Below are 13,769 nucleotides of genomic sequence, written 5' to 3' on the forward strand. Positions count from 1 at the left end.
TACTTGCCCTCAAACTGAAAATTTAACAGTTGGCTTTGGAGAGCTGGTACAGTGGGCTGCAGCACTCCCCTGCCTGGAGATATCTGGTTAATGAGTACTAGAGACAAGCCTTCAACAGCTACAACAAGAAAATACCTTAAGACCTGGGTTTTTCCTCATCCGAAGCCGTCCCATCCACATATCTGTTAATAGCATTTGGCTGCAGGTGTGGGCAATGAAGTCTCTGTGTTTGGCTGCCACGGCCAATTTCAGACAGGTGGAGTTACTCCAGTTTTTTAGCTCATAGGTCAGGAGTTTCATGGCAATCTGTTCATCATGTTTATAAGACTGGTCCAACAGCTCAACAGCCAGCTGGCCAAAGTCTCTGAAGAAACAGAAATGAAGGCTTTGATCTTTTAAAATTATAGCTGTTACTAAGATGTCTATGTTTGTAGGTCACAGAATTAGAGGAAGAGAATCTTGATATGTCATGGATATTTAGAGGTGATCTATGCCAAGCCCAGAGTCTCTTCTGTAGCATCCCTGACAGATGGTCCTTCATCATCTGCTTGAACACCATCCTTGATGTGGGACTCACAACTTTATGAGGCAGTTAAGCTTATTGTTGGACAGTTCCAGATATTAGAAAGTCTTTGATACAAAGTATGCTTTTCTATAACTTCACATATTGGTACTAATTCTGCTTTGTGGAAAAGCACTACACAATCTACTCCCACTTCTATATGTCAGCTCTGTACATTTTAAGACATCCACTTAGTTGCCCCTTAGTCTTCTTTCCTTAAATTAAATTTCCCAAGTTCCTTTAATTCATTTTTGTATACATGGTTTCCAGACCTCTCACCATCCTGGTTATATTCACATACCCCCAGTCAGTTTTCTTGCTTGTATGTCAGGGGCCAGGCTGATGTAAGCCTATGAAATGGTTTGCACAGGCAGAGAAAAACCTTTGTGCCTAGAAGTAGAAAGATTCTGCATAGATGACATACTTCACGTACCTTTTTCTTTAGAGTGACAGATGCTATGTAGGTCTTTTCTATGTCATTTTCCCATGCTTTGATTAGAAGCGTCCAAAACAGTATTTTTAAAGCTATCAGTAAAATTAGTTAAACCAAATTTGAAGTGTAAAAAGGACCTCTCCCTCTGCATAGCCACAAACTACAGAGTATAGAACTGGACTGAACCTTTGAGATCATCTGGTTCTTCAAAACACAGTTACCTTCAGAAAATTCAAGTGTTATTACTAGAAATTTTGCCCATTGCTTCTTATGGTTCTTGTAACAATAAAGTTTGATTTTACTATAGATTTTTTCCTTCATACAAATAACTACTCTCCCCATGTTTTTGTATTCTTTTATACCTACTTTGCAAAATGGTTTTCTAATAGCTTTCTGCCAGTCCAGAAACTTTGCCTGAAGAAGTATGTTTAAAAAAAATCATAGTTAGAAAATACTAGACCTTAGTCCTTTGAATTCAATAGACATTTATTAAGTACCTTCAGTTATGTAAGGCACTGCTGCATTATTTATTTAGTTTCATAAACCTGTGATGTTATTTGTATAAGGAACTCCAAGTGATAGAACTACCTATGGCAGTATGTAGAGACATCTACTTTTCAACTGATAGTCATAGAGAAGTACCTGTGGAATGAGAAGTGTGAAATGACTTGCCCAGAGTCACACAATTAGTATGTGTCAGAGTCAAGACTTGACTCCAGGTCTTCCTGACCCAGAGGTCAGAGTCCTATCCACTATGCTACACTCTCTTGTAGTAATTTTTCCATCAATCAATCATTTATTAAGTGCCTTGGAGATACAAAGAAAAAAGTAAAATGGTCCCTTCCCTCAAGGAACTTACATTCTGTTACTATATTTCATACATCATATTAAAACAAAATTATTAATGAAAAAGTTTCAAGCATTAGCCTATATGAGAAATATACTTTGACCTAAATGAAACAATGGGAGGGCTGAAAACCAACTTTAATTGTCTTGAAAAACATCAGCAAGGTACAGCTGCAGCATGGGGTCAAGAATATAGGCTTTTTAATCTGAAAGCCTGGGTCTGAATCCCAGGTCTTATGTGATCCTATGATTTATGGCTTACTACTTCAGGGTTGGTAACCTTGGGTAAATCACTTTGCCTTTCTTTATGGGCCTTCCTGTAAATTGAGTAGATGGGACTGGCTGAGCCTAAGATTTCTTCCAGATCTTAATCCAATGATCTGTATAAATAGATTAGATTAGCTGACATTTATATAGCACATATAAGTGCAAAGTGCTTTATATATAATATCTTATTTGGTCACTAACTTTGAATTGTTGTCCAAATCCTGAGAAATATCATCGACCAGCTCACTCTCTGATGATTCATGGGCCATGGATTTATAGAGTTTACATGCCACTAGGGCCTTGGCCATGGACTCTTCCCCTCGCTGCCACAAGAATATTGCCATTTTTTGCCGTTTCATCAATACAGCCCACACCATCAACTCATGGAAGGGGTATTGAAAACGGCTGACTGCAGGGTCATCCACATCAATGTCTATTTCCTCTTCCTTTTTCTTTTTCTTCTTCTTTTTCCCTTTGGTAGGTGGCTCATCATCCTGAGGGGAAAAAAAGCATATTTCTCATTGAAAGCCAAAATTTCAACATATGGCCCTTATTCAGATATACAGGAGTTGTGGGCTACTGGGGAAAAAATGGAAGCTTTCTACTGGAGGAATAAAACACTCAGAGGTAAATTTAAAATTTGCATGTTTGGGGATTTTTTTAATTTAAAAAAATATATATAATGATTATTTATTATGAGAACAAACAAATTACAGTTACATCAGATATTATGGAAAAGAGATGCTATTTTAAAATTTTATTTACTAACTATATGTGACATGAAATAAATTCTAATTTTCCCAGGAGAAACCCTTTGTAGGGACATGAGCTAGAGAGAGATTTTAGTGAGAAGCCCTCAGAATTGAACCTGGTTCAAGGAAGACTAGAGCTTCAGTTCTTGGCCAAAGATTACATGTGTTATGTAATCTGAACTGGGACCTTACCTGCTCTATAGCAAGCCCTTTATTTTTCCTCCTTAATTTCTTCCCTTTGATCTTCTTTTACCCCAACTCCCTCAAGAGTTATTCTAGACCTCTTCTCAAACCCATAATGCCAATCAGACTACTATCCATTTTCCTCAGCAGATCTTCTTGCCTCCAACTTTACTGGCAAAGTAGGGGCTATCCACTGTAATTTTTCTTATTTTATCTCCTCTATTCCACATCTTAAAACCTTCTATATCTGGCTTCATTTACTATCATCCAAGCAACTGCTTAGAAATGGGGTAATGAAGATCGAGGAGTCCAGGATAATGCTTATATTATGAACCTGGAAGACTGGAAGGATGGTTGTGCCTTCAGCAAAAATAAAGATATTTGGAAAAGGTTAGATGGAAAAGATTATGAGTTCAATTTTCAACACATTCTTTTTTAGATGTCTACGGGACATTCAGTTTGAAATGTCTAATTGGCAATAGGGCATGATCATTCATGTAAATGACTGAGGTAAGGTGGAATACTAGAACTTGAAATTTGAGGAGATTATTAGCTAGGGGGTTAGGGTGTTTGAAGGGTCATCAACATGTACATTGAAGCCCACTAAGTCAGTGAGCCAGATATTGAATTCTTTGAGAAAGGAGGGAGAACGAATGACCTATCAGTTGGTAGACAGTAACCATTATTATCTGAATTGACTAATACATTTTAATAGTATTTCCCCACAATTACATGTCAAGATAATTTTTAGCATTCATTTTTACAAGATTTTGAGTTCCAAATTTTTTTCCCTCCCTCCCCTCCCCTCTTCCTAAAATGGCAGGCAATTTGATATAGGTTATACATGTGCTATCATGTAAAACATATTTCCATATTAATCACAGTTGTGAAAGAAGAAACAGATCAAAAGGAGAAAAACATGAAAAAGAATAAAGTGGAAAAAGAGTGTTTGATTTGCATTCAGAGTCCATCAGTTCTTTATTCAGATGTGGATAGCATTTTCCTTCGTGAGTTGCTTGTACTTATTTTGAATCATTGTGTTGCTGAGAAGAGCTAAATCATTCATAGTTGATCATCACACAATATTACTGATATTGTGTACAATGTTTTTCTGGTTCTGCTCATTTCACTTTCTATCAGTTCGTACAAGTCTTTACAGGTTTTTTTGAAATCTGCCTGTTCATCATTTCTTATTGTACAATAGTATTCCATTACATTCATATACCACAGCATGTTTAGCCATTCCCTAATTAATGGGCATCCCCCTCAGTTTCCAATATTTTGCCACCATGAAAAGGGCTGCTATAAGTTTTTTTTTCACATGTAGTTCCTTTTTCCTTTTTATGATTTCTTTGAGATATAGACCTGGTAGTGGTATTGCTGGATCAAAGGGTATGCCCAATTTGGTTGTCCTTTGGGCATAGTTCCAAATTGCTCTCCAGAATAGTTGGATTGGTTTACAACTCTCCCAACAGTGCATCAGTGCCCCAGTTTTCCCATATCTTCTCTAACATGTATCATTTTCCTTTTTTGTTATATTAGCCAATCTGATAGATATGGGTGGTACCTCAGACTTTGTTGGTCATATAAAGAAATGCTGATGACTTATATAGGTTTATTTTATATCCTGCACCTTTGCTAAAGTTGTTAATTATTTCAGGTAGTTTTTTAGTTGATTCTCTAGGGTTCTCTAAGTATACACATTATATCATCTGCAAAGAGTGATAGTTTTGTTTCTTTGTTGCCTATTCTAATTCTTTTGTTTCTTTTTCTTTTCTTATTGCAATAGCTAACATTTCTAGTACTTTATTGAATAATAGTGGTGATAATGGGCACCCTTGCTTCACCCTTGATTTTAGTGGAAATGCTCCTAGCTTATCCTCATTACAGATAACGTTTGCTGATGGTTTTAGATAGATACTGCTTATTATTTTAAGCAACACTCCGTTTATTCCTATACTCTCTAGTGTTTTTAATAGGAATGGGTGCTGTATTTTGTCAAAAGATTTTTCAGCAACTATTGAGATTATATGCTTTCTGTTGGTTTTGTTATTGACACGCTCAATTATATTGATAGTTTTCCTAATATTGAACCCATCCTGCATTCTTAGTATCAATCCTACCTGGTCATAGTGTACAATCCTTGTGATACATTGCTGTAATCACCTTGCTAGTATTTTGTTCAAAATTTTTACATTGATATTCATTAGGGAAATTGGTCTATAATTTTCTTTCTCTGTTTTAGTTCTCTCTGGTTTAGGTATCAGCACTATATTTGTGTCATAAAAGTAGTTTGGTAAGACTTCTTACTTGCCTATTTTTCCAAATAGTTTATATAGTTTTGGAATTAATTATTCTTCAAGTGTTAGATAGAATTCACTTGTGAACCCATCTGGCCCTAGGGATTTTTTCTTAGGGAGTTCATTTATGGTTTCTTCAATTTCTTTTTCTAAGATGGGGTTATTTAAGCATTTTATTTCCTGATCTGTTAATCTAGGTAATTTATATTTTCATAAATATTCATTGATTTTGCTCAGATTGTCAGATTTATTGTCATATAATTGGGCAAAATATTTCCAAGTGATTGCTTTAATTCAGACCTGCACAACTTGGCAGTAGGTAGGGGTCAACATTAAAATAGACTAAACTTCTTCAGGCCATAGATAGGTTAGACTAGAGACAGACTGATGATAGTTGCTGCAGGTCACGTGACAAACAGGAGAATGTGCAGTGGCAACTCTACATTTTTTGTGGGCTTCAGGAAATTGTTTGGTGGGCTGCAAGCAGCCTGTGGGCCTCGTGCAGGTGTCTTTTTCATTGGTGGTGATTTTACCCTTTTCATTTTTGATACCAGATATTTGGTTTTCTTCTTTCTTTTTTTAAAATCAAATTAACCAACAGCTCATCTATCTTATTGTTGGTTTTTTTTTCATAAAACCAGCTTCTAGTTTTATTTATTAGAGTTTTTGTTTTTACTTTCTCAAACTCAATAGTTTTTTTTTTTACTTTCAATTTTATTAATCTTACCTTTGATTTCCAGGGTTTTCAATTTGCTCCTCAGTTGGGGATTTAAAATTTGTTTTTTTTCTAGTTTTTTTAGTTGCATTTCCAATTCATTGATCTGGTCTTTCTCTATTTTATTGATGTAAGAATTTAGGGAAATAAAATTTCCCCTAAGTACTGCTTTGGCTGCATCCCACACATTTTGGAATGTTGTTTCATTGTTCCATTCTCTTTAATGAAATTATTGACTGTTTCTATGATTTGTTCTTTGACTCACTTATTCTTTAGGATTAGATTATTTAGTTTCCACTTAATTTTTAATCTATCATTCAACTGCCCTTTGTTGAATGTAATTTTTATTGCATTATGATATGAAAAGAATGCATTTAATATTTCTGCCTTTCCACATTTGAGTTTGAGGTTTTATGCCCTAATACATGGTCAATTTTTGTTTAGGTGCCACATGATGAGAAAAAGATATATTCCTTTTTGTTCCTATCAGTTTTCTCCAAAGGTCTGTCATATCTAACTTTTCTAATATTCTATTCACTTCCTTAGTTTCTTTCTTGTTTATTTTTTGGTTTAATTTATCAAGTTCTGAGAGGGGACAGTTGAATTCCCCCATTAGTATAGTTTTGCTGTCTATTTCTTCCTGTAGTTCACTTAACTTCTCTTTTAAGAATTTGGATGCTATACTACTTGCATATATGTTTAGAGTATTGATATTACTTCATTGTCTATGGTACCTTTTAGCAAGATGTAGTTTCCTTCCTTATCTCTTTTAATTAGGTCTATTTTTGCTTTTGCTTTGTCTGAGATCAGGATTGCTACCCCTGCTACCCCTACTTCAGTTGAAGCATAATATATTCTGCTCCAGACTTTTACATTTACTTTGTATGTGTCTCTCTCTGCTTTAAGTATATTTTTTGTAAACAATGGATTGTTAGATTCTGTTTTTTTTTTATCAGCTCTGCTATCAGTTTCTGGTTTTACAATCTGCTCTGCTATCAGTTTTATGGGAGAGTTCATCCCATTCACATTCACAGTTGTGATTACTAACTACACAATTAGTGTATTTCCCTCCATCCTATTTTCCCTCCTGTTCATCCTCTCTCTCCTTTCACCCTTTCCCTTCTTGACAGTGTTTTGCTTCTGTCTATTGCCTCCCCTGGTCTGCCCTCTCTTCTGTCAGTCCCCCATCCCTTTACTTAGTCTCCTTTCATCCTACTTTCCTGTCAAGTAAGATAGATTTCTATATTCAATTGACTATGTATGATTCCCTGTACTGATGAGAGTAAGGTTCAAGCGATGCCCATTGCCTACCCTTCCATCTTTCCCTCCACTGTAATAGGTTTTTCACACTTTTTCATGTGAAGTAATTTACTTCTCCCTTTCTTCTGCACCCAGTGTAGTCCTCTTTCTCATTCCTTAATTATTTTTTGTTATTCCCTCAAATAACCCTCTATCTATGTATATTCCTTCTAGCTGTACTAATAGTGGTACAGTTTTTAAGAATGACAGGTGTCATCTTCCCATGTAGGGATATAAACATTTCAGTTCCATCGAATCCCTTATATTTTCTTTTCCCTTTTTCCTTTTCTAGGCTTCTCCTGTGTCTTGACATTGGAAATAAAATTTTTTGTTCAGTTCTAGTCTTCTTATGAAAGCTTGAAATCCTTCTATTTCATTGAATGACCATTTTCCCTTGAAGTATTATGCATAATTTTGCCAGATAGGGGATTCTTGGTTGTAGTCCTAGCTCCTCTGCCTTCTAGAATATCATGTTCCACAACCTCTAATCCTTTAATGTTGTAGCTGCTAAGTCTTGTATAATCCTGATTGTGGCTCCCTGAGACTTGAATCATTTCTTTCAGGCTACTTGAAGTAATTTTTCCTTGACCTGATAGTTCTGTAATTTGGCTATCATGTTCCTTAGAGTTTTTATTTTGGGATCACTTTGCTGAGGTGATCAATGGATTCTTTCAATGCTTATTTTGCCCTCTGGTTCCAGGATATCAGTACAATTTTCCTTGATAATTTCTTGAAAGATGCTGTCCAGGTCTTTTTGATTATGGATTTCAGGTGGTCCAATGAATCTGACATTGTCTCTCCTGGATCTATTTTTCAGGTAATTTTTTTCCAGTGAGGTATTTTACATTTTCTTCTATTTTTTCATTCTTTTGAATTTGTTTGATTCTTGATGTCTCATAAAGTCATTTTAATACAGTGAATTTCAAAGGAGAATCTGCTGAGTGGTGGTACCTAGAGAAATTCTTTAAGTGGCACTAGGGAGCATTATTATTCCAACTTCCATTTTAAGACCAATGTGACAGTGGGTATGAGAGAACATGCAACTATTACTGGAGAGGGTAAGTAGTTATACAGGGTCATCTGGTCTTTCTGAATACCTGGAGATGAAAGGAGCATGAGAGGAAGAAGTCTTCAGATTCCACAGGGTACAATGGAAGGAAGGGGAGAACAGAGTCCTAATGGAACATGGGAGGAACAACATTGAAGAGGGTGAAGACGGGAGAATAGAAGGTGGGAGTTGAGGAAGAGTAGCTTTAGGGTTAGGCAGCTAGTGGTTAAGTATCAAGAATTGAGAGACTTCCATCTGTTGATGGTGGAAATTGTAGTTATGATGGGTGGAAGGACCTACACTGAAGACAGAGGATGAATGGAAAAATAGAATATCCCAGGGTTGGTTCTTAAGGGTTTCAGTGGCTCTGCCTCTTGCAGTCTCTTGCTTGGGCTCCTTTTCCTCCCAGTTAGGCAGTCTATCTGTCTATCTCTTTGTATCTATATAGAGAGATATTATGCATGTATATATGCACATATATATATATATATATATATATACATGTACAGACATGTGCATATATGTTTTTATAGTAATGTAAACATAGAACTGATATGGTATCACTTATATTGCTATTATATTGACAATTACAACTGAAATCACCCTAGACCATATTTCTTTCATGCAATTTTATATTTAAGTATAGGCAGTAAAATGAGCCAGTTGCCAACAATGTATTTTCAAGGAGAAGCTCTTCCTAGACCTAGACCTAACTGGTAACAGAAACATTTATAAATAGCCAGCTAGGTGGTATAGTAGATAGGGCATAAGTCTTAATTTTTAAAAATTAAAAAAAATTTTTTTTAGGCAATTGGGGTTAAGTGACTTGCCCAGGGTCACACAGCTAGTAAGTGTCAAGTGTTTGGTGTGAGGCCAGATTTGAACTCAGGTCCTCCTGACTTCAGGGCCAGTGCTCTATCCACTGCACCACCTAGCCGCCCCTAGAGCACAAGTCTTAGAGTTGGAAAGACCTGAGTTCAAATCCAGCCCGAAACAGTTGCTATCTGTGTAAGTTAGCTTGGGCAAGTCAATTAGCCTCTCTCTGTCTCAATTTCCTGAATGACAAAATGGAGATTTTACCTACCTCCCAGGGTTGTTGTGAGGATCAAATGAGATAATATTTGTCTAGCATTTAGCATAGTGCCTGGCATATAGTGGGTTCTATGTAAATGCTTATTCACTAATTAACAAATTAATTACATCCAAATTGGGTGCTGCTTAAGTGATTTCAAGAATGGTTGGAAATTGTATATTTTTTAAGTAGTATGGTAGAGACCATGTCATGAAGCATGCCAGGAATAGAGGTATTCCCTGGACTCGGCCATTTGTATTCTGGCCCTTGGCTGGACAAATTCTCTACGTCATACGACATTCTCTATGTGATAGAGAATTTCCAACTGAGGCCCGCACTCTGTGGGCTATTAGAAACTAGGAGAAATAGTTTCCAGGCTCTCTTTTGAGGCAGTCTCTCTCTTGCCAGCTCTTGCTTGGACAGCTTGTAAAAGGGAGTTCTCATCCCTTCTCATCCCTAGTAACAGCCAGGACAGCCACCCACATGGCAGTGAGAACATGTGCTTACCTAGGTAAGCCTGAGATGGTCATTCAAATCCTGGTAGCCTCCTCCGCTTTGTATTTCTTTCTGTGAATATAAGTCATTGACTAGCAACCTTGAGAGATGAAAGTTTTCATCCTTACTGGCTACCTCAGCAGTTCAGGAGCCTGGGAATTCCCACTTACCCAGAAGCTCTGGTGTACTGAGGGCAGTGGGAGCAGCAGTGAAGGGATGCATTGTCCATAGGGAATTTAAAAACAGTAATAAAACCAACCTGAAGTTGGTAGGTTTTTTTATTGTCACCATGTGCTGGCAATTTGAAAAAAATCTTTTGTTGGTCTAAGTATAACACAATTGCTGTGACCACAGTGGGCCCTAAACACATACAGATTCAGCTACAGGCTTGGAGGGTAAGCCCAAATGGATTCAGAGTCATTTGAGCTCACAGTTCATGTCTCTAATTCCTATGGTACTACATATCCCTGTGTTTGTTAAACAGTAGATCCAAAATAAACAACAATAGATGGTGATTGTAAAGAAGAAGAAACAGCTTGAGATTTATCGATTCTGTCATTCTCTGACACTTGGGGTTTTATTTATCTTTAAAACACTGTAACAAAGAGTAAGATGCGAAGTGTGATGTTTTTGTTTGGTAGGTGCAAATTTTAGTTCATACATAACATTTGACTGAATTTGAATAATACTTTTAACAGTGAAATCTATTCTTTTTTTAAATATTGTTTTAGAACTAACAAATGAATTGAGAAAACAAAACATTACATCAGAGATATGACTTAGTAGTTGCCTAAATTATACCTATTGTGGACATTTCAATTTTATCAAAATAAACTTGTCAAATTTTATTTTTATGAATCTCTATCAAACCTATGTAACCCACTCAAGCACATTTACATGGCACTCTCAATGCTCCATGACTGCAAGAGGGGTGGAGTTGGTGAGGGTTTGGGAGAAAAGAGATCCCGGTCTTCCAGTTTCCAGGTTCAAGAAAGAAAAGAGTTGGTTCCAGATTCTCACTCTAAGGTAAATTTGCTAAAGTTTCTATTGTAATAAGCTGTGGATAGGACAGGATGATCAAGGTGTTGGCTCCTCTATACCTCAGCTTTTCCCCAGAGTTTTTCTGTCCCTTCAGGTATCTGAAAAGAATCTGAAACTACTAGTCTTCTTTCTTGAAGTTGGAAACAGAAGACCAGTTTCTCTTTCTCCCAAGTTCTCACCAAGTCCCTCCCTCACAGGCATAGAGCATTAAGTAATCCATTTCCCCCAATAAGGATGCAAATGGGTTTTGAAGGCTGGGTTACACTTAATCTTATTTTTAATACTTTTCTTGCCTATTTGGATATGTGCTGCTTCATGTGAAAGAAACTTTTTGAAATTAAAATTAATAAAAAGTGTTCTTTGATCAACTCTGAGCGAAGCTAGATCAATAAATCTGGCAATGCTGCCTATTGAATATGGACATACAATGAAGAACAATTTTGATAAAGTCATTAAGAAATTTGCAGACATTAAGGCTTGAAAAGAGAAACCATTATGTTATTATTCATTACTGGGATAGACTAATATGTGGTTATAAGTTCTTTCCCTTTTTTCAAAAAATACATTAATATAATTTAAATGTATTAATCCATTACTTTTTTCCTTTTTTACTATAATATCAATTTTATTTTTTATTATTTTTATTTTTTACTAGAATGATCATATGTACAAAGTTCAATAAAATTCAGTTTTAATTATCCACATTTTTTCTTGGCCATTATCATTTGTTTCATTTCATGATTACTATTAAAAATAATTTTGTCATATGGAGGAGGAGGCTATTAAAAAAATGATCTGCTCCAGGTGGCAAATAAGCAGTATACCACACGCCCAGCAGGAAGTGATTCCTGCAACTCCACAGCTTCTTGGAGGAAGAGGATATAATCATCCCAAGGATCTTTCAACAGCTGAAAAGGCCTATGAAAAATGCGTCCTTCCCGGCCAGATGTTCTAGATCTCAAGTTGCTGCTCAGACAGTGCAACCTGATAGGGAACTAAAATCTATTCATTAGTTTTATGTCTCCCAAGAGTCTTTCCTACTCTCAGTGAGAGTACAATAGGGTGATGGGTTACAGTTTATATTTTAAATACATGTTAATGTATATTTACGAGTCTTTTGTATTTTAAGTGTTTCTCTTGTGGTGGAAGAAATAAATATCTGTCCTATACTTGCTATTTACTTTGTAAATTTAGTCACTTTTCAACTAACAATCCTGTTTATAACCTTTTAGGGAGATTCTAGACATAAGCCTAACTTAAGCTTTATTTAAAAGATTTTCCCTGGTACTTTTGGGGGATGAATGAATCAATGGATCTATGGATGTTTGGATGGATGGATGGAAAAATAAATGAAAAAACCCATTAAATACCATGTATCAGGCACTGTGGGATATAAATGCATGGTCTGTATCCTCAAGGAGCTTCCATTCTAATGGCGAACACAATACATAAAGGAGAGCTAGAAATTGGGATGGGGGTGAAGACCTGGTTCTGGACATGATTAAACAAGATTACTATTAGTGAGTTTAGAGTCCCAAGGACAGAATCCAGGTTCTGGGGTGGGAGTTTGAGGAAGATGGACAGCATATAGGAGGCCTGGTTTGAAAATGTCTGGGCAGCAGGAGAATAAACCAGAAAGTGTGAAGGGAAAAAAAACCACCTGACCCCTTCTTTTAGAGTTCAGCCTCTCTCAGGACTGAACCTGATTCCACTTGAGCCTAGCACTAGCACCTTATGTGAAAGAGGGCCTTGGGCCTTGGGTGATAGGAGATTCATGTTTACAAAGGGATTTTCCTTTAGCACAAACATGAACCATGTCACTTTCTAACTCCATCAACTTCAGTAGTTCCCTTCCTGTTGCCTCTGGAATAAAATGTGTTTATTTAGCCTTTTTAGTTTTTGAAATCCCTCCACAACCTGGTCCCCCCCCTGTTTTTACAGCCTTATTGTACATTATTCTTCTGCATTCTGTCATCCAGCAAAATTGGCCTCTTCTCTGTTCTTCACACTCCAATTCATATGTCTGTGTCTTCATATTGGTGGTGTCTCATGCCTGGAATCCTCTCCCTCCTCACCTCTCCCTCATAAATCTCTCTTCTTCCAAGACTCAACCCAGTCACTTCTCTTTTACATGAAGTCTTTCCTGATTCCTCACTTGCTGGTGCCTTCCCTCCCATACTACTAGGCATTTAAATATTTTGTATTTGTTTTACTGTCTTTATCCTGTTTATACTTATTCTTATATATTTTGTTGTCTTCTCTGTTAGACTGTAGGTTCTATTGAAGAAAGATATTATTTCATTCACTGTACTTCTATCTCCAGAACCCAAGGGTCAGCTCCTGGTACATGTTGTTGAGTCTTTTCAGTCATGTCCAACTCTTCCATTTGGGGTTTTCTTGGCAAAGATACTGGAGCACTTTGCCATTTCCTTCTTCAGCTCATTTTATGCATGAGGAAACTGAGGTAAATAGGGTTAAGTGACTTGCCCACGGTCACGCAGATAGTAAGTAGCTGAGGGTGGATTTGAACTCATGAAGATGAGTCTTCCTAATTCTAGACCCAGCCTTCTATCTACTGTGCCACCTAGCTGCCCTTCCTGGCACATAGACACTTAATAATAATGCTTGCTGACTGCTTCTTTCCCCTTCCTCAATCTTGTTTGCATAATTATTTTGTTTAATAATGTTTTGTTTTGAAATATGTAGAACAAAGGTAAAAATTAGTTCAGAAACATCCTAGTGATCATGAATTCCAA

General features: G+C 36.6%; 1 protein-coding gene across 1 annotated transcript in view; it reads right to left on the reverse strand.

Moving 5' to 3' along the window:
• TRPM1 (transient receptor potential cation channel subfamily M member 1) overlaps positions 1–13,769 on the reverse strand; it is a 184,133-nt gene that overhangs the window by 43,980 nt on the left and 126,384 nt on the right. The window contains exons 17-18 of the mRNA XM_078151622.1: positions 2,310–2,602; positions 136–364 (exon numbers count right to left, since the gene is read on the reverse strand). Coding sequence (XP_078007748.1) covers positions 136–364; positions 2,310–2,602 — 522 coding nt within the window. The remainder of the gene's footprint in view (positions 1–135; positions 365–2,309; positions 2,603–13,769) is intronic.

The sequence above is a fragment of the Phascolarctos cinereus genome, unplaced genomic scaffold (genome assembly GCF_003287225.1).
Source record: "Phascolarctos cinereus isolate Bilbo 61053 unplaced genomic scaffold, phaCin_HiC Scaffold_3;HRSCAF=262, whole genome shotgun sequence".
In the NCBI taxonomy this organism is placed as follows: Eukaryota; Metazoa; Chordata; class Mammalia; order Diprotodontia; family Phascolarctidae; genus Phascolarctos; species Phascolarctos cinereus.